The sequence below is a fragment of the Scyliorhinus torazame genome, chromosome 9 (genome assembly GCF_047496885.1).
Source record: "Scyliorhinus torazame isolate Kashiwa2021f chromosome 9, sScyTor2.1, whole genome shotgun sequence".
NCBI lineage: Eukaryota > Metazoa > Chordata > Chondrichthyes > Carcharhiniformes > Scyliorhinidae > Scyliorhinus > Scyliorhinus torazame.
Window position 1 is genome coordinate 155,363,835 of NC_092715.1, and position 26,590 is coordinate 155,390,424.

At 48.6% G+C, this 26,590-nt stretch overlaps 1 protein-coding gene across 3 annotated transcripts in view; it reads right to left on the minus strand.

Annotated features, from left to right (window-relative positions):
- Positions 1-15,445: 15,445 nt before the first annotated feature.
- LOC140429532 (transducin-like enhancer protein 1) overlaps positions 15,446-26,590 on the minus strand; it is a 145,435-nt gene continuing 134,290 nt past the window's right edge. For all 3 annotated transcript variants that reach the window (XM_072516652.1, XM_072516651.1, XM_072516650.1), the window contains 2 exons: positions 18,142-18,218; positions 15,446-16,056 (listed from right to left, as the gene is read on the minus strand). In XM_072516652.1, the coding sequence (XP_072372753.1) occupies positions 15,949-16,056; positions 18,142-18,218 (185 nt within the window). In that variant the 3' untranslated portion in view covers positions 15,446-15,948. The remainder of the gene's footprint in view (positions 16,057-18,141; positions 18,219-26,590) is intronic.

A 26,590-nucleotide genomic window follows, 5' to 3' on the forward strand; every position in this document is an offset into this window, starting at 1 on the left:
TAAAGTCTGCATGACCTCCACCATCCCCTCCATTGGATCCGCCACGTACAACAACAGGTCATCCGCATATAGCGACACCCGATGCTCTTCTCCCCCTCGGACCACCCCCCTCCATTTATTAGACACCCTCAGTGACATGGCCAAGGGTTCGATCGCCAATGCAAACAACAGGGGGGACAGCGGGCACCCCTGCCACATTCCTCGGTACAGCCGAAAGTACTCCGTCCTCCGCCGGTTCGTCACCGGGGCTCTGTAAAGGAGCTTAACCCAACTGATAAACCCTCCCCCGAACCCAAACCTACGCAGCACCTCCCAGAGGTACTCCCACTCTACTTGGTCAAAGGCCTTTTCCGCGTCCATAGCTGCCACTATCTCCGCCTCTCCCTCCCCCGATGGCATCATTATCACATTTAAGAGCCGCCGCACATTAGTGTTTAATTGCCTGCCCTTTACGAATCCCGTCTGGTCCTCGTGGATCACCCCCGGGACACAGTCCTCAATCCTCGTGGCCAGCACTTTTGCCAACAACTTAGCATCCACATTGAGGAGCAAGATCGGCCTGTACGATCCACATTGCAGTGGGTACTTGTCCCGCTTTAGGATCAAAGAAATTGTCGCTTCCGACATTGTCGGGGGCAGGGTCCCCTCCTCTCTCGCCTCATTAAAGGTCCTCACTAGTAGCGGGGCCAACAGGTCTACGTACTTTCTGTAGAACTCCACCGGGAACCTGTCCGGCCCCGGGGCCTTCCCCGCCTGCATACTCCCCAAACCCTTGCTCAGCTCCTCCAACCAAATTGGTGCCCCCAAACCAGCCACCTCTTGCTCCTCCACCCTCGGGAATCTCAGTTGGTCTAGGAATCGTCTCATCCACTCTTCCCCCGCTGGGGGCTGGGATCTGTACAGCTCTTCATAGAAGGCCTTGAATACCTCATTTATTTTCGTCGCCCTCCGAACCGTGGCTCCCCTTCCATCTTTGATTTCCCCTATTTCCCTCGCTGCCGTCCTCTTACGGAGCTGGTGTGCCAGCATCCAACTAGCCTTTTCCCCATACTTGTAGGTTGCCCCCTGCGCCTTCTTCCACTGTGCCTCCGCCTTCCCTGTGGTCAACAGGTCAAACTCCGACTGGAGCCGTCGTCTTTCCCCAAGTAATCTTTCCTCCGGGGCCTCTGCGTATCTCCTGTCCACTCTCAAGATCTCCCCCACTAACCTCTCCCTTTCCATGCCCTCTGTCTTCTCCCTATGAGCCCTGATGGAGATTAGCTCTCCCCTGATCACCGCCTTCAACGCCTCCCATACCACCCCCACCCGCACCTCCCCATTGTCGTTGGCCTCCAAGTACCTTTCGATACACCCCCTCACCTTCCCACACACCACCTCATCTGCCAGCAGTCCCACATCCAGCCGCCACAGCAGGCGTTGGTCCCTCTCCTCGCCCAGCCCCATTTCCACCCAGTGCGGGGCGTGATCCGAAATGGCTATGGCCGAATACTCCGTCCCCTCCACCCTCGGGATGAGCGCCCTGCCCAGAACAAAAAAATCTATCCGGGAGTAGGCTTTGTGCACGTGGGAGAAGAAAGAAAATTCCCTGGCCTGCGGTCTTGCAAACCTCCATTGGTCCACTCCCCCCATCTGATCCATAAACCCCCTAAGCACCTTGGCCGCCGCCGGCCTCTTTCCAGTCCTTGATCTGGAGCGGTCCAGTGCTGGGTCCAGCACTGTATTGAAGTCCCCTCCCATTATCAGGCCTCCTACCTCCAGGTCCGGAATACGCCCCAACATGCGCTTCATGAATCCAGCATCATCCCAGTTCGGGGCGTATACGTTTACCAACACCACCCACGTCCCTTGCAACCTACCACTCACCATCACATATCTCCCTCCATTAACCACTACGATAGTCTTGGCCTCAAATGACACATGCTTTCCCACCAATATTACCACCCCTCTATTCTTCGCGTCCAGTCCCGAGTGGAATACCTGTCCTACCCATCACCTTCTTAACTTGACCTGGTCCGCCACCTTCAGGTGTGTCTCTTGGAGCATAGCCACGTCTGCCTTCAGTCCCTTCAAGTGCGCGAACACTCGAGCCCTCTTCACCGGCCCATTCTGGCCCCTCACGTTCCACGTTATCAGCCGGATTGGAGGGGCTCTCACCAGCCCCCCCCCCTCCCGCCACCTAGCCATCTCCTTTTCTGGGCTCGTCCCGTGTCCCCGTCTCCCTCACGCTCCAGTCCCCCAGCCAGGGGACCTCCGTCCCGACCACCTCTTCTGTGTCCCATTCCCTTTCAGCCAGTGCAGCAGCAACCCTTTTTCCCGCTAGACCCCTGTCTAGCTTTTTTGCTCCCCCCATATCACTCCCATAAGTCAGCTGACACCTGCTGACCCTGGCTTCCCCCGCCATCCCTTTGACCTCCCCGTGTGGGAGTCTCCCAATCAATATGCGTTCCTTTGTTCTCCTTCCCGCCTTTCTTCCCACGCACGTGAAAAGCCCCACGCTTTCCAAAGCCTGCCCCGCCCCCTCTGGCGCAGCTCCTGTCGCAGCCTTGTCTCTCTCCCCCAGCCCATGTAACATTTCCTGCGCGTGATTGACCCCCTATATACAACAATCATCACACATCAAACCTCAAACATCCCCCCTACCCTCACAAACCCTCAGTTAGAGTCCAACTTTTCGGTATGTATGAAGGTCCACGCCTCTTCAGGCGTTTCAAAGTAATAGTGTTGGTCCTTGTATGTGACCCACAGTCGCGCTTGCTGCAGCATTCCAAATTTCACTCCTTTCCGTTGCAGCACCACTTTGGCCCGGTTGAAACCCGCTCTCCGCTTTGCAACCTTCGTGCTCCAGTCCGGGTATATTCGGATCTCTGCATTGTCCCACTTGCTGCTCCGCTCCTTCTTGGCCCATTTCAGGACCCTCTCTCTATCCGTGAACCGGTGAAATCTCACCACCATCGCCCTTGGTGGCTCATTTGCCTTCGGCTTCCTCGCCAGCACCCGGTGTGCCCCGTCCAGCTCCAGCGACCTCGAAGGGGCCTCCGCGCCCATCATCGCCCCGATCATCGTGCCCGCGTATGCCACGGCATCGGCCCCCTCCACTCCTTCTGGGAGACCCAGGATCCGCAGATTCTTTCTCCTCGACCTGTTGTCCAGGTCTTCGAGTCTTCCCGCCCACCTCTTGTGTAGCGCCTCGTGCTGCTCCACTCTCACCGCCAGGCCCAAGAGCTCGTCCTCATTCTCATTAACTCTTTTCTGTACCTCCTGGATCTTCACCTCGTGGGCCTTCTGGGTTATCCCTAGTCCTTCGATTGCCGCCAGCATAGGTGCCAGCATCTCCTTGCGCAGCTCCTTGAAGCAGCGCTTGATGACTTCCTGCAGCTCCGGCCCGCACTCCGCTTTGTCCCTGGCCGCCGCCATTTTGATTTTTTTCCCTCGCTTCTCCCGCTGCTCCAATGCCGCTTTTTTGGCCGTTGCACTTCTGGTCCGGTCCATAAAAGCTGGAGGGGGACCTCTCTCTTCACTTCCCCACGGGTTGTCTTCAAAGAAATTCCATTGGGGCTCCTCCAATGAGCCCGAAAGTCCGTAATAGCGGGAGCTGCCGAATCGTGCGGCTTAGCTCCGCATAGCCGCAACTGGAAGACATATTTTCCCCTTCTTAATCAACCCCTAAGTCTGCCTGTGTTGAATTTTAAACTGTTCCCAATCCTCGGGCGTCATTCTCCGACCCCCCCAGCGGGTTGGAGAATGGCCGTTGGCCGCCGTAAATCCCGCCCCCGCCGGTTGCCGAAGTCTCCGGTACCGGAGATTGGGCGGGGGCCGGAATCGGGCCGCGCCGGTTGGCGGGCCCCCTGCTCAATTCTCCGGCCCGGATGGGCCGAAGTCCCACCGAGAAATTGCCTGTCCCGCCCGCGTAAATTAAAGTAGGTATTTACCGGCGGGACATGGCGGTGTGGGCGGGCTCCAGGGTCCTGGGGGGGGGGGGCGCGGGGCGATCTGACCCCGGGGGGTGCCCCCACGGTGGCCTGGCCCGCGATCGTGGCCCACCGATCCGCGGGCGGGCCTGTGCCGTGGGGGCACTCTTTCCCTTCCGCCTCCGCAACGGCCTCCACCATGGCGTAGGCGGAAGAGACTCTCCCCACTGCGCATGCGCGGGAAACTGTCAGCGGCCGCTGACACTCCCACGCATGCGCCACCCGGGGATGTCATTTTGGGCGCCAGTCAGCGGACATCGCGCCGTTGGGGGAGAATTTTGCCCATCGTGTCTATTGTTTCTTCTTGCTAATTTGTATGTCCCTTCTTTGAATGTAATGCTATCTTTAATTTCCCTTGTAAGCCATGGTTTAGCCACAGTTCCCTTTCTACTCTTGTGCCAAATAGGAATAAACAACTTTTGGAGTTCACCTATTCGTTCCTCGAATGCCTGCCATTGCCTGTCTGCTGTCCTTCCTTTCAGTAATGTTTCATAGCCAACTTATGCCTCATACCATTATAGTTACCTTTGTCTCAAAATCAACTATTTCACTATCCACCTTGATCAAGAATTCAATCATATTCTGGTTGCTCATCCCCAAGGGTTCTCTCACAACTAGATTGCCAACTAATCCTTTCTCATAACACAACACCCAGTCCAAGATGGCCTGTTCCCCTGTTGGCTCCTCAAAGTATTGGTTCAGAAAATCATTACGAATGTGTTGCACAGGGAACAAAAAGGCCATGCACAAGCAATGTTGCCTTGAGGACAGTCCAACAACTGTGGTTCGCAAGATGAGAATTTCGGTTCAAGGGCTCTGAGGCAGCAATGGCTGCCCTGGAGCTTAGACTGATTTCCAACAGCTGCAAAGTGCCTTTAATTGCTTGCATTCTTTTTGTTGGTGAGTGTGACCTCATGGATTACTCTAAGGCCAGGCTGATGCTTTAGAAAAATAGTCTCTGAATAAGGAGGTGTGATGTTCTTTGCTTTCTGGATAAGGATGGCTTTGATTTTTAGTGGTCAAAAAGCTAATTTATTGACACTACTTATAACTAGATTTAAACGTCTTACTAATATACAATGGTTGCTAAATAAACTATACTATAATTCTGACTACAGATCTCCTGAACATATGACTAATCTCTATCCCGCCTAATCACCTACTCCCAGAATCAAGGGTGTCATGTGACCTACGTGACTGCTCTTGATCACCATCTGGTGGTTAGATGCATTTACATAAAATTGTTAACCCTTCATTTACCATACAATATCCATATGTCACATCCCCTTCCTTTGAAGTTGTTTGGAGATTTGTCCAAACATATTTACATGATATGATCATTTTGTGTTGCCATAAGAACATAAGAACTAGGAACAGGAGTACATGGTTTCATTGTTACTGTCCATGTGTTAATATTTTTTTTATCTTTAAAGTTCACAAATTGAGTCTGTCCAGTTTATTTTTTAAACATGTGGACCTTTCAGTTGTGTTTGTTCCACTGCTGCCGTTGACTTCGCTGCTGTAACAGTATCTCGCTGTCGTGCTGTAGAAGTTGCCTTAAATAGCTCTGTGTCAAGCTCCATAAGCGGTCTTCACTTTGAGAAGCGCTCTCCGGTTCCTTCATAGGACTGAACTATCTTCCGTTAGAATGATATAGGAGTGTGGAGCTGCCTGACAAATCACACATGCCATGCAAGACCATCCTCCTGTTGGAAGCTGTACCCGCTATTGATCTCCTGGCTCTAACCTTGTTAGATCCTTCGCTGTCCTGTCCTAGTAATGTTGCTGTTTCTGTTTGCCTGATTTTCTGTACCGCATCGTTATTGTCAGGATTTGCTGTAGCTAGACACGGTAATGTGGTACATGCATCGTAAGTGTTTCCTTCTGCTGATGAGACTGGTTCTTCTGACAGGTTTCGCATTCTGCAACAAGGTTAATAATATCCTCATTGATACCTGGCCAATGTGCAGACTTGAGGAGCTCTTTGTTTACATTTTTCCATCCCGAGATGGCCTTCATGCACCTTGCTGAGGATCAGGTTTCTCAACGAAGTCGGAATTACAATCCAGTCTTGTCTGAGCAGGAATCCGTTTAGACTGCTGAGTTCCGCTCGTATGTTCCTATAGTTGGACCACGTTTCTTTGGGCCAACCATCTCACATATAATTCAACACACATTGGATTGTTTCATCTTTGGATGTTTCTTCCTTGATGAGTTTCATCTTTTTGTCAGAGACAGGCAGACATTCTTCAATGAGGGTTGCTTGAGCTTCGATTATGTGTACGATGTCGGTCAACCCTGGATCATCAGTTGTGCGTGACAGTGCATCAGCTTCGACAATCTCTTTACTAGCTCAAAGTCATACCTCTGAAGTTTCATTACCATCCGTTGGAGTCTCGGAGACATGTCATTCAAGTTTTTCTTTACAATGGATACGAGAGGACGATGATCAGTTTCCACTGTGAAGGTGGGTAATCAATACACATAGTTATGGAATTTGCCCATACAAGTGAGGAGACCCAAACACTCTTTTTCAATTTGCGCATAGCACTGCTCGGTTGGTGTCATCGCTCGCGAGGCATATGCAATTGGTTGCCATTGCCCGTCACATGTCTGCTGTAACAGCACAGCTCCTATGCCGTCTTTGCTGGCATCTGTCGAAATCTGTGTGTTACTCTTGGGATCAAAGAAGGACAGAACTGATGCTGTGGTGAGTGCTGTCTTTACGTCAGACCACTCCCTATTGTGTTCTTCAGACCAAGTGAAAATAACATTTTTCCGTATTAGCTGTCTCAGAGCCGTGGTACGTGATGACAAATTCGGAATGACCTTTCCCGGAAACTTTACCACGCCTAGCATTCGAAGAACCGTTTTTTTGTCTTTCGGAGAAGACATTTTGTTGATGGCTGCTACCTTTTCAGTGTCTGGCTGCACATCCTGAGCTGAAATTTGATCACCTAAAAGCATGAATTTGGAGATGCCATATTGGCATTTGGCTCCATTTGGTTCAAACCAAACTTTGCAATTCACTTCATGAATTGAAGAAGTTGTGCATTGTGTTCTTCTTCATTTGCTGTCCATATGATTATGTCATCAACATATACTCTTACGCCTCCAATACCTCCTATCATTTGTTCCATCGCTCAATTAAACATTTTGGATGCTGGTATGATAACGAAAGGCATTTGATTAAAGCAGTGCCTTCCGTATGGCGTGTTGAATGTACAGAGTTTCCTACTTGCTTCATCTAGCTTTAGTTGCCAAAAGCCTCTGGATGCATCTAGTTTTGGGAAGATTTTGGCACCTGTCACCTTACTCGTGATTTCTTCACGTTTGGGAATCGGGTACTGTTCCCTCTTAATATTTTGGTTGAGGTCCTTAGGATCGATGCAGATTCTTAGGTCGCCATTTGCTTTCTTCACACACACCATAGAACTTACCCAGTCAATTCGTTCTTCCACTTTGGTGATTATTCTCAGCTGCTGCACATGGTCAAGTTCCAATTTCAAATGTTCCCTCAAGGGAGCTGCTACCCTCCTTGGTGGATGAGTGACTGATCTGGCATTCGCTCTAAGCTGTATTTTTTATGCAAATTGTAAGGTTCCCATTTCATGGAAAACAGTAGGAAATTTGTTAATAGCGGCTTCAATTTGGCCTTTGCCATTGGCTGAGGTCCTGTCTGAGCTATGAATGTTCTTCACAAGCTGCAGTAGCTTGCATGCCTGTACACCCAACAATGAAGATCGCTTTGGTCTTACAATTTCAAATTTGATCAGAAATGTCTTGTCTTGGACCTGAACCATTAGATAGAAGGGGCAAAATTCTCCCGAACGGCGCGATGTCCGCCGACTGCCGCCCAAAACGGCGCCAATCAGACGGGCATCGCGCCGCCCCAAAGGCGCGGAATGCTCCGCATCTTTGGGGGCCGAGCCCCAACATTGAGGGGCTAGGCCGGCGCAGGAGGAATTTCCGCCCCGACAGCTGGCGGAAACAGTCTTTGTTGCCCCGCCAGCTGGCGCGGAAATGACATCCCCGGGCGGCGCATGCGCGGGAGCGTCACCGGCCGCTGACAGTTTCCCACGCATGCGTAGTGGAGGGAGTCTCTTCCGCTTCCGCCATGGTGAAGACTGTGGCGGAGGCGGAAGGGAAAGAGTGCCCCCACGGCACAGGCCCGCCCGCGGATCGGTGGGCCCTGATCGCGGGCCAGGCCACCGTGGGGGCACCCCCCGGGGCCAGATCGCCCCGCGCCCCCCCCAGGACCCCAGAGCCCGCCCACGCTGCCTTGTCCCGCCGTTCAAAAGGTGGTTTAATCCACGCCGGCGGGACAGGCAATTTATCGGCGGGACTTCGGCCCATCCGGGCCGGAGAATCGAGCGGGGGGGCCCGCCAAACGGCACGGCACGATTCCCGCCCTCGCCGAATCTCCGGCGGGGGCGGGATTCACGCCAGCCCCCGGCGATTCTCCAACCCGGCGGGGGGTCGGAGAATGACGCCCCAGGTCCCCACAGTAGTCATAACATTGCCATTGTAGTCCAGCAACGGAGTCATTTTCGTCAATTAGCGGTTTTGTTTTTAGTTTGCCCATGTTGTCTGACTAATGAGATTAGCTCGTGCACCGGTATCCAATTTGATTTGTAAATTGGTTCCATTAATTTTTAATGGAATCGTCCAATCATCATTATCTTGAATGATTGAGATCAGTCTTAAAATTGCCTGTCGAACTTTATCCACACTTTCAACTGTATCGACAAATAAATAATCTAAATCAAATCCATCTTGCACAGTGTCAGGCCTACTCACTTTATTGTCATGTGTTTTTCAGCTTATTTCTTGCACAGCTCTTCCCTTGTTAACTGTACTCATCTTGAGAGGGTTGTTAAGAAGGCGTACAATGTGTTAGCTTTTATTGTAGGGGGATTGAGTTTCGGAGCCATGAGGTCATGTTGCAGCTGTACAAAACTCTGGTGCAGCCGCATTTGGAGTATTGCGTGCAATTCTGGTCGCCGCATGAGAGGAAGGATGTGGGAGCATTGGAAAGGGTGCAGAGGAGATTTACCAGAATGTTGCCTGGTATGGAGGGAAGATCAGGGGCGTCATTCTCCGACCCCCCGCCGGGTCGGAGAATCGCCGGGGGCTGGCGTGAATCCCGCCCCCGCCGGTTGCCGAATTCTCCGGCACCGGATATTCGGCGGGGGCGGGAATCGCACCTCGTCGGTTGGCGCCCCCCCCCCCCCCCCCACCTACCCCCACGATTCTCCGGCCCGGATGGGCCGAAGTCCCGCTGCTAAAATGCCTGTCCCGCCGGCATAGATTAAACCACCTCTCTTACCGGTGGGACATCGCGGCGCGGGCGGGCTCCGGGGTCCTGGGGGGGGCGTGGGGCGATCTGGCCCTGGGGGGTGGCCCCACGGTGGCCTGGCCCGCGATCGGGGCCCACCGATCCGCGGGCGGGCCTGTGCCGTGGGGGCACTCTTTCCCTTCCGCCTTCGCCACAGTCTCCACCATGGCGGAGGCGGAAGAGACTCCCTCCACTGCGCATGCGCGGGAATGCCGTCAGCGCCCGCTAACGCTCCCGCGCATGCACCGCCCGGAGATGTCATTTCCGCGCTAGCTGGTAGGGCACCAAAGGTCTTTTCCGCCAGCTGGCGGGGCGGAAATTTGTCCGGCGCGGGCCTAGCCCCTTGAGGTTGGGGCTCGGCCTCCCAAGATGCGGAGCATTCCACACCTGTGGGACGGCGCGATGCCCGACTGATTTGCGCCGTTTTGAGCGCCAGTCGGCGGACATCGCGCCGATACCGGAGAATTTTGCCCCTGATGAGGGAAGGCTGAGGGACTTGAGGCTGTTTTCGTTAGAGAGAAGGTTAAGAGGTGACTTAATTGAGGCATACAAGATGATCAGAGGATTAGATAGGGTGGACAGTGAGAGCCTTTTTCCTCGGATGGTGATGTCTAGCACGAGGCGACATAACTTTAAATTGAGGGGAGATAGGTATAGGACAGATGTCAGAGGTAGGTTCTTTACTCAGACAGTAGTAAGGGCGTGGAATGCCCTACCTGCAACAGTAGTGGACTCACCAACACTAAAGGCATTCAAATGGTCATTGGATAGACATATGGACAGGAAGGGAATAGTGTAGATGGGCTTTAGAGTGGTTTCACAGATCGGCGCAACATCAAGGGCCGAAGGGCCTGTACTGCGCTGTAATGTTCTATGTTCTTCTGAAATTGTTGCGACGTAGTTTGCGTTCTACACTAAGAAGCAAAGTGATTCAGTCTGTGACACTTCGCATAGGTTTTACCGAATGCAAGCATTTTTTAAACTTGGAAGGCGTGTCCACGTTTGCACATCATGAGCGTCATTCTCCAACCCCCCCGCCGGGTCGGAGAATGGCCGTTGGCCGCCGTGAATCCCGCTCCCGCCGAAGTCTCCGGTACCAGAGATTGGGCGGGGGCGGGAATCGGGTCGCGCCGGTTGGCGGGACCCACCGCTCAATTCTCCGGCCCGAAGTCCTGCCCAGAAATTGCCTGTCCCGCCGGCGTAAATCAAAGCTTGTATTTACCGGCGGGGCCAGGTGGCGTGGGCGGGCTCCGGGATCCTGGGGGAGGCGCGGGGCGATCTGACCCCGGTGGGTGCCCCCATGGTGGCCTGGCCCGTGATCGAGGCCCACCGATCGGCGGGCGGACCTGTGCCGTGGGGGCACTCTTTCCCTTCCGCCTCCGCCACGGCCTCCACCATGGCGGAGGCGGAAGAGACTCTCCCCACTGCGCATGCGCGGGAAACTGTCGGCGGCCGCTGACGCTCCCGCGCATGCGCCGCATTTCCGCGCCAGCTGGCGGGGCACCAAACGCCATTTCCGCCAGCTGGCGGGGCGGAAATCCCTCCGGCGTCGGCCTAGCCCCTCAATGTTGGGGCTCGGCCGCCAAAGATGCGGAGCATTCCGCACCTTTGGGCCGGCGCGATGCCCGTCTGATTGGCGCCGTTTTTGGCGCCAGTCGGCGGACATCGCGCCGTTGGGGGAGAATTTCGCCCCATGATGCTCATGAAGTCATGCATAAAATGGCTGCCGCCTAGAGCATGGTTCTTTTTCAAGTGCGGCACAGCATCAATGGCGTCGGCCACATTGCTCATTTTCACCCCACTTTCACAGACCAATATTTCAGAGCACTGTTTTTTTGCAAGTTTGCTTGCTCTACATATACTAATGGTTTCTTCTAATGTTAACTTCGATTGTCTCAATAATCTCTCATGCAGTTTTCGCTTTTAGCTCCATAGACTATCTGATCACGCAGAAGTGAGTCAAAGAGAATGAAAAGATTACAGGTCTGTGCTTTAAGCCTGAGATCTGTAATAAAGCAGTCAAGTGTTTCATCTGCTTTCTGGACTCTTTGACTGAAAATATCTCTCTCAAAAGTTTCATTTAGCTGAAGCTTGCAATGCTTGTCGAATATTTTGATTACTTTACAGTGTTTATTTTTTTTATCAGTCTCATCCTCAAATAGGAATGAGTTGAAAATTTCTAGGGCTTGTGATCCAGTCATTGTTAAAAACAGCACTATTTTTTGCTGGTTGCTTCGGGATCTGAGGCGAAGATATATAATTCAAACTGCTGTTTGAAATTTTGCCAGTTAACATCAACTTTATCCGATGTCCGAAATTGCCGTGGAGTTTGCACACCTTCCATCTCGCTTTGACTGGGCAGTTCTTTGACGTTACTTGTTTCAATTAGGTCATTGAGATAGGAGCCTGGTAGAACTTTTTTTTCTTTTGTTACAAGTTTTTATTTTGCACAGAGATTTTTAAAAATGTTTCTTCTCTCGTTAAACCTTTCTATTTTACCTTAGCAAGTTCGCCTGTTACCATGTGATGTTCTTTGCTTTCTGGATAAGGATGGCTTTGATGCGTAGTATTCAACAAAGAACATCAAACTATGTTGGTTAACAATGCTAATTTATTAACACTACTTATAACTAAATTCGAACGTCTTACTAAGATACAAAGGTTGCTAAATAAACTATACAATAATTCTATCTACAGAACTCCTGAAACACACAACTACTCTCTATCCCGCCAAATCACCTTCCCCCAGAATCAAGGGTATCATGTTATCTACATGACTGCACTTGATCACCATCTGGAGGTTAGATGCATTTACATAAAATTGTTAACCCTGCATTTAACATACAATACCCATATTGTCACAGTAGGTGTTCGGTTTTCTTTTTAGAGCAACCCTGCCGTTTCATCAACTCCTTCCATGCTCCACTGCTATTCTCTCAACCCTTGCAGCCTAGACAACAACTGAAACCCTTCTTTCCACCCTAACAACTGTAGCCTTCCACCCCCCTCCCCCACCATTCATCTGGCTCAACAACCATTGTACTGCCCAAATTTGCACTCAAGGGTCATATGAATTCTGAGTTGTTAAAATGGGGTCACACTAGAAAATAGTTTGGGAAGCACTGCTTTAGGATATGTGGATGCACGGCTACACACTAAATTTTGAAGGGACTCACGGTCCCTGGTCACTGTCCATGTGGAGTTTGCACATTCTCCCCGTGTCTGTGTGGATCTCACCCTCACCCAAAAAGGTGTGCAGGGTAGGTGGATTGGCCACGCTAAATTGCCCTTAATTGGAAAGCAAAAGAATTGGATACTCTAAATTTATTTATTTTTAATCTTAAAGGGGCTGCGCAGTGCAATAATCCAGCTATGCATTGCAAACAGAAATTAAAGGGAATAGTGCGCTTTGCCTGTGGGGTTCCCTATGGAGACCGAGCAGACAACCTCCTTTAAGTAAGTCTCAGATATGTCTTGATCGGGAAAGGGTCATTCATTTGCACAACTGGAGCAGGAGGATCCTAGCCCATGGCAGTCCCATGATTCCAGAGTAGATGGACCTGGCCTAAGTGAACAAAATGAAAATCAGAGCCAAATTACTTGCATCATCCAGATGACTTCAAATTTCCACCAGAAATGACTAGTTTTTAAAACACGTGCAGCTGGAATGTCCGTTAGCGGGATCCCCCGCATCGCCGGCAGCGCACTCAAGCCCGCAGATTTCCCGACAGCGCGGGGGTGGCCACAATGGGAAACCCCATTGGCCGGCTTCCGGGACGGAGGATCCCGCTGCTGGCGGAGACGAGACGTACTCGAAAACGGGTGCGGCGGGATGGAGAATCCCACCCATGGTTTTCAATATAGATCAGCAATATTGTTTTTGAATGTGTTACACCAACTCAAGAGCTACTTCACTTCAAGGAAATCTGCTGTGGAATAAACATCTTCAGCAGCATTATTTGAAATAGGTAATATTGCCCTACCTTTAAAATAATCTCATAAGAAATATTAGATAATAATAGTAGTTTTAGTCATCCCTTCTTTATGTACTGCATAGAAAGTACATGGGCAGCATGGTAGCACAGTGATTAGCATTGCTGCCTCACAGCGCCAGGGTCCCAGGTTCGATTCCTGGTTTGGGTCACTGTCTGTGCAGAATGTGCATGGTGCCCCTGTGACTGTGAGAGTTTCCTCCGGTTTCCTTCCACAACCCAAAAGACGTACTTGATAGGTGAATTGGACATTCTGAATTCTCCCTCAGTGTACCCGAACAGCGCCGGAATGTGGCGACTAGGGGATTTTCACAGTAACTTCATTGCAGTTTGTTAATGTAAGCCGACTTGTGACACTAATAAAGATTATTATTATTAGAGCACGACTTCAAATACAAGTGGCATGTTTCTACCATTGCGTCATGCCGTGAATCACGGGAGAGGCCCAAATCGGGCTTCACGCCAGGTGCAAAACTGGTGCGATCTGGATCATGCCCTCGCTCAAGGTAATGATATTTAAATGAGCCCTTAGGCCACCTTGATAATGCATTCAAATGGTGCCTGGGAGTCATCGCTGCACCAGCTAGGCCTCAACCGGGCGCTGATTAATACTGGTCTCCCGAAGCAGAGACTTGTCGTGATGGCCACCCGGGGATCTCGGAGGCCATTGGAGCCCCCCCCCCCCCCCCCCCGGGTGGTCAGGGATAGAGCAGTACCCTGGCACTCCCCCTGGCAGTGCCAACCAGGCACCCTGATAGTGCCAGTCTGGCACTGCCAGCGTGCCCAGTTGACACTGCAAGAGTGCCAGTGGCACTGCCCGGGTACCAGGCTGGCAATGCAAGGGTTTCCAGGTGCCATGTTTATACAGCCAGTGGTTGGGGCCATGAAAGGGGGGGGATGAAGGTGGGGTACGAAGGCGCCTCAAAGGTTGAGGGGGGGGTGGTGAAGGGGGCAGATCCTGAAAAGAATCTCACCCAAAGAGCCGACAGGAAACCATCCCGCCAAACTCGCCCAAAAGGACACTTTTTTTGGTTAAATCGAGCCCAACATCTTAAGATAGTTAGTTACATTCTAGATAGCTTGCTTCACTAAATATAATGAATTTGTTGTGACACCATTTTGCAAATAAAAGAACAAATCTGTAAGTACCTCCTTATGTTCAGGAGGTACATCTAATAGCATAATTTAGTCTAGTTTAAGAAAGGAAACTCAATATTGTTGGTTATTCTACGAGGCACACTACTTTGTGGCATGCCCCATTAGTCATAAAATGCCCCTAGCCGTACCATTAGATATTGTATTCACCCTACCTGACCAGCCAGAGATATTTAAGCAGAACGGTATTAAAAATCTAAGAGGACTATATTGCTGGAGGGCAATATTTTGCTTTGCACAAAACTAGTCAGTCATAATTTGCCATTGATCTTTTATTTTCAAAATATTGCATCTTCTGTCACTGCTAAATAGCCCAAAGTTATTATACAGTTCTCAGTCTGCCAATGTTTCAAACAATTGAGAACATTATGGAAGGAGACCATTTGAGTTTGGTTAACTCCTTTCGAAGTTACAAAAGAGCCAGTTTTGAAGGCTTCCAGGATACATGGGCACAGCTTCTGGTACTAATGATTCTCAGCATACCCATTTTTAAAAGGAGCTCAGAGGAGGATGTCAAGAGGCACCTCAGTGATTTTGGTAAAAATCCAATAAAGCTTTATAAAAGTTACGAAATGGTGACGAGAGCCGAAGGAAGCGGAGTTTGTGGACATACCATCAAGCGCAGAGTTCTCAGCACGTCTACATTCGAAGGGAACTCACAGGAAGTCAATTCTCAAATTTGGTGAAAATCCAGCAACTGTTTTAAACAACTGACATGCAAAGTTCTACTGGTGCTCTAATGGTTGGACAAAAGAAAATAACACAAGTGTTACATCCCACGTTTAGTGACACTGGGATTACATATCAAGCTTTTTTAATTTAAAAACTATAAATGTATCACTTTTGCCGGCATGCCTTTATAATTTAATTCCTCTTACTTGAAGTTCTGATGCATAATGGTGCTGTTCTAACTTGCTTGGACCCATCCTTTGCGTGCAACAAGTCAATACTAATTAGAAGTGTTCCATAATTTTAAGAAAGCTTAAAAAACATTTTTGTTTTCAATACTGTCTTTACTGTATTAAACGGAATATTTACAATTTGTACAAATGTCTGAGCTCCAACAAGATACAAAATACAGTTCACAAGATGCAATAACCAGAATCCAGTTTCACCTGGAACACCATTGCACTACAAAGGACAGAATGTCTTTCAAAGAACAAATGAACATCTGGTTAGGCAACTCCACAAATGCAGCAATTCAGGCAATAACAAAAATACAACGTGAGGTCAGAGAGGATTCAAATGCTCTTCTAATAATCCAGGGTTCTACAAAGCAGTGTCCTGGAATTTTCTTGGGACTACCAAAAAACAGCTAATCGCGCCTAGTTCAATGGTGTTTTCTTTAATCCAGTCAATCATTGGTGCACTGACGATCAGTCCTTAAGTATAGGCATTCAGAACAAAAAACGTTTAAGTTCTGAAGACTGGGAGGATGCTGTTTTTGTCTTTTAAAAGATAAACAGTTCCAGATATACTTTCTCAGTAATAAATGTTAGTAAATAACTTCATAGACCGATGCTTTCTTATCTCCAGAGCCAGTGACAATATATTTATCATCCACAGAGATATCGCAGCTCAGCACCGATGACGACTCTTTCGACTGTAAGAGGAGGGGAAAAGAAAATCAGTAAATCTAAAATAACCAGAATTAATTTGCAACTATAACTTTCCATTTAAAGATCATAATAAGGTTGCCTTGAGGACAATTTCATAACGCAAAGTCTATATCTTCTCCTCATATAGGCTTTCATTCTATTCTATTTATTTTCTGTGCTGTCCTCCTCCACATTCCACAGGCAGACAAGTGAATATGAATGTTAATAGAAGGTAGCCTGAATTCAAACCTACCCCTGTCCGAAAGGGTGGGGGGGGAAGCACTGTTAAAAAACAGAGTGAATTGTTTCTATTGTTCTGTAAATCTCCATCTTAAAATAAGTGATATTAAATGGTCAAATGCCAAAACATGCATAGTTTTCTGCTGTACTCATAAAATCAGAGCACAGGAAGCCATTTTAGCCTGTCATAGCTGTGTCAGCTCTTTGAAAGAACCAATCCCCTGTTTTTTCCCCAAACCTGGCAAACCTCTTCTTTCAAGAATGCTTCCTGAGGTTTCTACAACCATGCTTTCTGTAAGCAAATAACATTCTAATCATCACCACTCTGGTTCTTTTGCCAGTTAGCTTAAATCTATGCCCTTTGAACACCTTGATTAAATCTCCTTTTAAGCTTTTCTCCGAAGAAAATCGTCCCAGCTTCTCTAGTATCTTCACATATCCAAAACCTGTGGGACGGGATTCTCCATGGCGCGACGCCAATATCGTAATCGGTGATCGTTGGAGAATCCATTCTGACACCAAATTGTGACCGGTGGCGGTTTGACGCTGGACAGCCATGCTCCGTCCCGCGGAAGTGGCATAATCACCTTGCGTGCCGCACGGCATTGCAACGGTGTTGGCATGTCATCAGCAGGCCTTCCCGTGATGCTCCGCCCCGGATGGGCCGAGTTCCCGACTGCACGGTTGACGTGTGGTCTGAGCGGTCGGGAACCCAGCGTGGCGGCTGTGGACTGTGTCCAGCGCCGCCACACTCGAGCAGGATCCGTGCCGCTGGCCGGGGGCGCTTCTGCGAGGTCTGGGGGTACTGGTCGGGGTGGCCAGGGGAGTCACCTGGGGATGGCGGGTCGGGTCCGCACGTGGCCGGCGCCATGTGGTACGGCGCGACCGCGGAGGTCGTCACCGTGTGCATGTGCGGCCATGGACCCGGGCACTTTCTAGCTGTTTTTGGGGCAGGAGCTGGGTGTTTCACCTGGTGCCGCTGCTAGCCCCTCACTGGTCCTGGAATCGGTGAGGGTTCGGCATTGATTTTGGCGTCGGAAAACACCCACAAATTCTCCGTTTCAGCCGACACTTAGCCGTTGAAATGGAGAATCCAGCTCCTCACCTTTGTATCATGCTGGTAAACCTCATTTGTAGTTTCTCCAAGGCCATGTCATCCTTGTACATTCAGAAATGCAAGACATGATAATGAAGTATTGAAAAGTCACTTAAATAATGTAAATATTAAGACAAATTTTCCTTGGTGTATTGACTTCTTAAAAGGCCTTTGAGTTTTTTTAAGTGATTGATCCATCAATTTAAGCCTTTTCCAAATTATGTTTCAGATAGTCCGTACTCCCTCTAATACATGAATAGGATGGGAATAGAGGGATACTGGAAGTGTAGAGGATTTTAGTTTAGACGGGCAGCATGGTCGGCGCAGGCTTGGAGGGCCTGTGCCTGTGCTGTACTTTTCTTCGTTCTTTGGTGAGCCTTCTTGAAATACTAAAGTTCATTCTTTGTAATGGTTTGATACAACTTTTTACTGGGCAAATTCAGAGGATAGTTACGAGTCAACCATTTTGGATTAGAGTAACAAAAAGGTCTAACTGGCTGAGGACGGCACATTTTCCTCCCTAAAGATCATTAATGGAGTAGTTCAGCCTTCATGAAAATCCAACAGTCTCGTTCGTTCTCACTTATACCTGTACCAGTGTAAACGGTTCAAAGTTATCACAATTACAATTAACAACTAACCACACTTTATACACTTAAGATCTACACTACTCTCAATCAAGACCATTTTGCTCAACATTTTTCTCAGCAAATTCAGAAATGTAGGTGAGACAGAAATTTTCGAATAAAATTACCTGGAAGATGCTGGCTCCATAAGGCGTTCTCCATGCATTTAGAAGATTATCTTTTCCAGTGCTTACAAACCATTTACCTGTGTAAATATATCACAAATTGTGCAATTTACCATTCACTGTCAAATTCAAATTTAGAGTAAATCAATAACCTATAGCCCATGGTCTCCATCCTGTACCAACTCCATTTCCTCTATTGGTCAATAAGATTAAAGAGCTTAAAGTTCCTGCATAGCCACATTACAAACAGATGCCCTCAAATAGTCAGTAGGTACATACAGACGCTCTTGACATGATATTTACATCCAATTACAATCTGTTTGTAAGCAGTGTTGACATTTTTTGCAAATTTCCTTGATGAAGTGTCTTCAATGACATCCTAAACATGAGGAAACAAGGTCACATACACTATAATTTTGGAAACTACACAGATCTTTCAGCTGCTGGATAGCAGTTATAGTACAGGTATCTTCAAAGCCGATCGCGCTAGTAATGACTTTATTTTGTCCTACTCTGGTAATTATTCACTGAAGTATAAACAGCAAATTTTATTCTCTGAATTTTAAGCATTTCTTTCTTCAAATTTTAAACTATATATAATATTGTTTAGTGTGTTTGATTTGAAATATTTAATACATAAATAATACATCAATGGAAAAGCGGTTAGGCTTAGACGATTAATGCTTGATCATGCATGTCAAACCAGTATGCATGCATGATCTTCTCTGGGTGCATCCCATACTGGGCCAATCTCTCAGCAATCTATGTGGAATTTTAACTGAGAAGTAGGATTAATTCAGCACAAGTAGCACAAGTGTCACTAAGGTTTTCAATGTTGAGTTTCATGAGTTCAATAAACCTCTCTCTCCCCATCCCCCCCACCATGCACTCCTAAACAGCAACAAGGAACAGTCATACTGTTTGATTTTTCTTACTCCTAGTCCAGATTAATTATAACGCAACAGGATATTAACTATAGCACAATAACAACTTATATTCATATAGTGCCTTTAATATAATAACATTCTCAAGGTGCTTAAGAGTATTATCAAATAAAATTTGACATGGAGCCACATAAGGTGATATTAGGGCAGATGACCAAATGTCTGGTACATTATCAGGCCCTGGAGATTTATTGACCTTCAATCACATCAATTTCACCAACACCAGTTCCCTGATAATACTGATTTCCTTCAGTTCGTCCCTCTCGCTAAACCCTGTGTTTCCAAAATTTCTGGCGCGTTATTTGTATCCTTTTTTGTGAAGACAGAACCAAAGTATGCATTTAGTTGGTCAGCCATTTCTTTGTTCCCCATTTTAAATTCCCCTGTTTCTGACAAGAGAATACATGATAAAAGGTAGGACCCTAGGAAGCACAGAGGATCAGAGGGATCTTGGTGGGCATGTACTCTGGTACCTTAAGGTAGCAGGGCAGTAGATGCAGTGGTTTAAAAGACATATGATATATTTGCCCAGGCATAGAGTTTGAGAGCAGGGAAGTTATGCTGGAACTGTATAAAACGTTGATTAGGTCACAGCTAGAGTATTGTGTGCAGTTCTGGAATCCACATTATAGGAGGGAGGTGATAGCACTGGAAAGGATGCAGAGGAGATCTACCAAGGCTGGAGAGTTTTAGTTATGAAGAGATTGGATTGACTGGTTTTTCCTTGACGTAGAGGAGACTGAGGGGACCATGATTGAGATGTATAAAATTATGAGGGGCAGAGATAGAGTAGACAGGAAGAAACCTTTCCCCTTGGTAGAGGGACCAATGACCAGGGGGCATAGATTTACGGTAAGGGGCAGGAGGTTTAGAGGGGATGTGACAAAAAGCTTTTTCACCCAGAGAGTGGTGGGAGTGTGGAATTCACTGCCTGACAGAATGGTAGAGGCAGAGACCCTCATAACATTTAAGAAGTATTTAGATCTGGGCACTGGAGATATCAAGGCGTACAAGTGCTGGAAAATGGGATTCCAATACATAGGTGGTTGTTTTTGACCAGCGCAGACCTCCAAGACTGTAAGGGACCAACATTTGTCTTCGCCAATCTTGTTCTCTTCACATACCTATAGAAGCTTTTACAGTCAGTTTTAATCTTCCACTCAAACTACTCTTGTACTCTATTTTCCCCTTCTTAATCAACCTTTGTCCTCTTTTGCTGAATTCCAAACTGCTCCCAATCGTCAGGACTGCTAAATTATCAGACCAATGTGTATGCCTCTTCCTTGGATTTAATACAACTCTGATTTCCCTTGTAAGTCATGGTTTGGCCACACTTTGCGTTGTAAATTTTGTGCTAGACAGGAATGAATAATTGTCGCAGTTCATCCATGCGCTCTTTGAATGTTTGCCATTGCCTATCCACTGTCATCCCTTGAAATCATGATGTAGAGATGTCGGCGTTGGACTGAGATGGGCACAGTAAGGAGTCTTACAATACCAGGTTAAAGTCCAACAGGTTTGTTTGGAACCACTCACCTGATGAAGGAGCAATGCTCTGAAAGCTACTGATTCCAAACAGACCTGTTGGACTTTAACCTGGCGTTGTAAGACTTCTTATTGATCCCTTTAAGTAACATTCCCCAATCCATCATAGCCAACTTGCACCTCATACCATCTTAGTTTCCTTTATTTAGATTCAGGACCCTCGTCTCAGAATCAACAATGTCACTCTCCATCTTGGTGAAGAATTCTAAAATATTATGGTCACTCATCCCCAAGAGGCATTGCACAACTAGAAAGTCAATTATTCCTTTCTCATTACACAGTACTAGGATGGCCTGTTCTCTAGTTGGTTCCTCAACTTATTGGTCCAGGAAACTATCTCTTATACACTCCAGGAATTCCTCTTATATGGTATTGTTACTAATTTAATTTGCCCAATCTATATATAGATTAAAGTCTAGCATGACATTGGAGTGGTGCTGAAGGATGACAACATGGTCAACTGTGTCAATGGCTGCAGATGGGGCAAGAAGGAATAGTTTATCTTTGTCCCAGTCACATAGGATATCATTTGTGACTTTGATAAGAGCCACTCTGGTACAGTGGAAAGGGCCAAAGTCTGATCGGTGAAATTCAAACATAAGACTTCCAGGAAAACTGGGCATGGATTGAGGAGCCAACAACACTTGGGTGAAGAGAGGGAAGTTGAAGTTTGTAAGACGGTGGTGATAGCAACAGATTTGAAAGAGGGGTGGCAATAAGCAAAAAGAGAGAACCATTGTCAACGTCAGCTTACATGAGCCGGGAAGAGAAGTAGGACGGTGGGAATATGGTCAAGGGAGCATTGGATGAGCTCAGAGAGAATGGTACGAATTCGAAGCTGGGGCAGGGAGTAGCCATATGACTCTCAGCCACAGCGAAGAGAGCCGCAGACAGCTGATCGGATCATTTCAAGCTTAGAGATAAAGAGGTTTATTAGAATCTCTCACTTGTTGGAGGGGAGGGTGGAGGAGATGGGGAGGGAATTTTAGGAAGGCGGTTTGCAGGCTGTCATATCTCTTCAAGTCTGTGTCCCTTTGACTTCTAAGAGTGAAGATGTGGACTGTACTAGGAGCCAGGGAGAGGGATATTAATAGCTTTAATGGGGATTATAGCATCAATGATAGAAGTGAGGGTGTATCTAAGCAAGCAGAAATGTCATGGTAAAGTTACGAGACAAAGGCGAGAAGAGAGTTCAGATTTTGAAAGAGTAATTGTAAGTGAATTGAGATCAGAGTTTTCGACCATTGTGGAGGTGTGCATTTTAGATCCTCAGAAATTTGATGGGGTTGAGCCAGTCTTTGGAAGTAACATGTTAAGCATCAGCTCAGAAATGTCCAGAACCACGGGGGAACCCTGTTGTGGAGTTGGGAACCTTCATTAAATTCAACTTCACATGTCATAATTAAATGCTGTATGATTAAGTTAAATATGTTTTTAAATACTTGATTGATGATAGGTCTTTGTTCTTAAAAGGTAACGTGCCCTTCTACATCAAAGAACATTGAGATTTAAATTTGACTGTGTGAATTGTCCCGTGATTTAATCATTTATTGACCGTGACAGCTCAAAGCTTTAACTGAGAACAGAACTCCTTGATTGATTGCCAAGACATCTATTTTACTGTTTCAAAGCTTGAATGAACTTTAAATGAATTCAGCTCTGCAGGTTTTTTTTGACAATTGTGCAATGGAATCTCATTATGAATGCTTGGCTGAGATCAAATTCAAAAATAGATACAGCTCAGCAGGGGTTGTTGACACAACTTGACTGTAAGTTTATTTGTCTTGTCAATTTTATGAACTAAGAGGATAATGGTTATTGAAGTCGATTTTGAATGACTGTTTATTTTGACAGATTTATGATCTCGTATTTGGATAATAGTATTTAAAGTGACTTTTGAAGAACGGTTTATTTTAACAGTTGTATTTTCTTTCAACAGTCGTATGCGCTCCTCAAAGACTTCCCAATGACTTAGAATTATAGAATCTCTACAGTGCAGGAGGCGGCCATTCAGCCCATTGAGTCTGCATGGCCCTCTGAAAGAGGACCTTACCTAGAGCCCATTCCCGCACCCTATCCCAGTAGCACCACCTAACACGTACATCCCTGGAAACTAGGGGCAATTTTATCATGGCCAAGCCACCTAACCTGCACATCTTTGGATTGTGGGAGGAAACCGGAGCACCCGAAGGGAACGCACACAGAAACAGGGAGAAAGTGCAAACTACACATAGATAGTTACTCAAGGCCAGAATTGAACCCCGGTCCCTGGCAGCAGTGCTAACCACTGTGCCACCATGCCGCCCCTTCATGAGTTCTGTCCACAGGGTCAGAACTATGAGGATTTGGACATAAAGGAGATGTCAGAGAAGGACAGAGGGCAGTTGTAAACTTATCTCAGAACAAGTCATGTTTAGGATGATAGAAGAATAAAAGTAGTGAAGTGTTCGAATAGGGTTTGGGAGGGCACAGTGATTGAGAAGGGAGAAATTAAAGGAGACATGACAGTAGGAAAGAGAGGTCTAGGAAGAGTAAATAAAAGGGGAACAAAAGTGGAAATAGAAGTGATGGGCTTAGGTCTGAAGCAGTTGGTAAAATGTGTTCACAATTGGGCGCAGGGTAAACTCAATTAGGATGCATAATACCTGGTTGTAAACTAGGAATAGATAGGAGGCAATAGCCTGACTGGGATCAGCTAATATGGCACAAATTATTATTTAAGTCTGAACCCTTTTTAAAAAATATATATTTATTAAAGTTTTTTAACACAATTTTTCTCCCTTACAAACAATAACCCCCCCCCCCGCCACCTCGTAACAAAAAAACCCGAGAAATCGCGCAGAGCAAGATATATACATGGCAAAATGATATATTTACACAGCTTTGTACACTGGTCCTCACCCGTACGTGCCAGTTTCCCCAACCCTTCATGTTATCTCTTGCTCATCCACCCTCCCAGGCAGTCCCCCCTTCCCCCCCCCCACTCCCAGGACGTCCCCTCCCCCCCCCCCCTCCCAGGATGTCCCCTCCACTCCCCCCCCCTCCCAAGGTTGCTGCTGCTGCTGACCGACCTTCCTCTAACGCTCCGCGAGATAGTCTAGGAACGGTTGTCACCGCCTGTACAATCCCTGCGCAGACCCTCTCAAGGCGAACTTAATCCTCTCCAACTTTATGAATCCAGCCATATCATTTATCCAGGCCTCCAGGCTGGGGGGCTTCGCCTCCTTCCACATTAGCAAGATCCTTCGCCGGGCTACTAGGGACGCAAAGGCCAGAATGCCGGCTTCTTTCGCCTCCTGCACTCCCGGTTCGTCCACTACTCCAAATATTGCTAGCCCCCAGCTTGGCTTGACCCGGACTCTCACCACCTGAGATATTGCTCCCGCCGCTCCTCTCCAGAACCCCTCCAGTGCCCGGCATGACCAAAACATATGGACATGGTTCGCCGGGCTCCCTGAGCACCTTCCACATCTGTCCTCTACCCCAAAGAACCTACTCAACCTCGCCCCCGTCAAGTGCGCTCTGTGGACCACCTTAAATTGTATCAGGCTGAGCCTGGCACACGAGGAGGAGGAATTAACCCTACCGAGGGCATCAGCCCACAGACCTTCCTGGATCTCCTCCCCCAGCTCCTCCTCCCATTTACCCTTCAACTCTTCTACCAGCGCTTCACCCTCTTCTTTCAACTCCTGGTGTATTTCCGACACCTTGCCCTCCCCGACCCAGACACCCGAGATCACCCTATCTTAAACTTCTTGTGCCGGGACCAACGGGAATTCCCTCACCTGTCGCCTCACAAAAGCCCTCACCTGCATATATCTAAAGGCACTTCCCTGGGGTAACTCGAACTTCTCCTCCAGTGCCCCTAGGCTCGCAAACGTCCCGTCGATGAACAGGTCCCCCATTCTTCCAATCCCCGCCCGATGCCAGCTCTGGAACACCTCGTCCATCTTCCCCGGGACAAAGCGGTGGTTACCGCTGATCGGGGACCACACCGATGCTCCCATTGCACCCCGGTGCCGTCTCCACTGGCCCCAGATCCTTAGCGTTGCCGCCACCAACGGGCTTGTGGTATACTTTGTCGGCGAGAGCGGCAGCGATGCCGTCACCAACGCCCCCAGGCTCGTTCCTTTACAGGACGCCATCTCCATCCTCTTCCATGCCGCCCCCTCTCCCTCCATAACCCACTTGCGGATCATCGCCACATTTGCTGCCCAGTAGTAGCTCCCCAGGTTTGGCAGCGCCAACCCTCCTCGGTCCCTACTGCGTTCCAGGAACCCTCTCCTTACTCTCGGGGTCTTATTCGGCCACACAAACCCCATAATACTCCTGCCTACTCTCTTAAAAAAGGCCTTAGTGATCACGATGGGAGGGCACTGAAACACAAACAGAAACCTCGGAAGGACCATCATTTTGACCGACTGCACTCTACCCGCCAGCGAGAGCGGTAACATGTCCCATCTTTTGAAATCCTCCTCCATTTGCTCCACCAACCTCGTCAGATTCAGTTTATGTAGGATCCCCCAACTCCTGGCTATCTGGATCCCCAGATACCGAAAGCTCCCCTCCGCCCTCCTCAGCGGTAGGTCCTCTATCCCTCTTTCTTGGTCCCCCACCTGTAATACAAAGAGCTCACTCTTCCCTACATTGAGCTTGTAGCCCGAAAACTCCCCAAACTCCCTTAGAGTCTGCATGACCTCCACCATCCCCTCCATTGGATCCGCCACGTACAGCAACAGGTCATCCACATATAGCGACACCCGATGCTCTTCTCCCCCTCGGACCACCCCCCTCCATTTATTAGACTCCCTCAATGACATGGCCAATGGTTCGCTCGCCAATGCGAACAACAGGGGGGACAGGGGGCACCCCTGCCTCGTCCCTCGGTACAGTCGAAAGTACTCCGACCTCCGCCGGTTCGTCACTACACTCGCTATCGGGGCTCTGTAAAGGAGCTTAACCCAATTGATAAACCCTACCCCGAACCCAAACCTACGCAGCACCTCCCAGAGGTACTCCCACTCTACTCGGTCAAAGGCCTTCTCCGCGTCCATAGCTGCCACTATCTCCGCCTCTCCCTCCTCCGATGGCATCATTATCACATTTAAGAGCCGCCGCACATTGGTGTTTAGTTGCCTGCCCTTTACAAATCCCGTCTGGTCCTCATGGATTACCCCCGGGACACAGTCTTCGATCCTCGTGGCCAGCACTTTTGCCAGCAACTTTGCATCCACATTGAGGAACGAGATCGGCCTGTACGATCCACATTGCAGTGGGTCCTTGTCCCGCTTTAGGATCAAAGAAATTGTCGTTTCCGACATTGTCGGGGGCAGGGTCCCCTCCTCGCTTGCCTCATTAAAGGTCCTCACCAGTAGCGGGGCCAACAGGTCTGCGTACTTCCTGTAGAACTCCACCGGGAATCCGTCCAGTCCCGGGGCCTTCCCCGCCTGCATGCTCCCCAAACCCTTGCTCAGCTCCTCCAACCCAATTGGTGCCCCCAAACCAGCCACCTCTTGCTCCTCCACCCTCGGGAATCTCAGCTGATCTAGGAATCGTCTCATCCACTCTTCCCCCGCTGAGGGCTGGGATCTGTACAGCTCTTCATAAGAGGCCTTGAATACCTTGTTTATTTTCGTCGCACTCCTAACCGTGGCTCCCCTTCCATCTTTGACTCCCCCTATTTCCCTCGCTGCCATCCTCTTACGGAGCTGGTGTGCCAGCATCCGACTAGCCTTTTCCCCATACACGTAGGTCGCCCCCTGAGCTTTCCTCCACTGTGCCTCCGCCTTCCCTGTGGTCAACAGGTCAAACTCCGTCTGGAGCCGTCGTCTTTCCCCAAGTAATCTTTCCTCCGGGGCCTCTGCGTATCTCCTGTCCACTCTCAAAATCTCCCCCACTAACCTCTCCCTTTCCATACCCTCTGTCTTCTCCCTATGAGCCCTAATGGAAATTAGCTCTCCCCT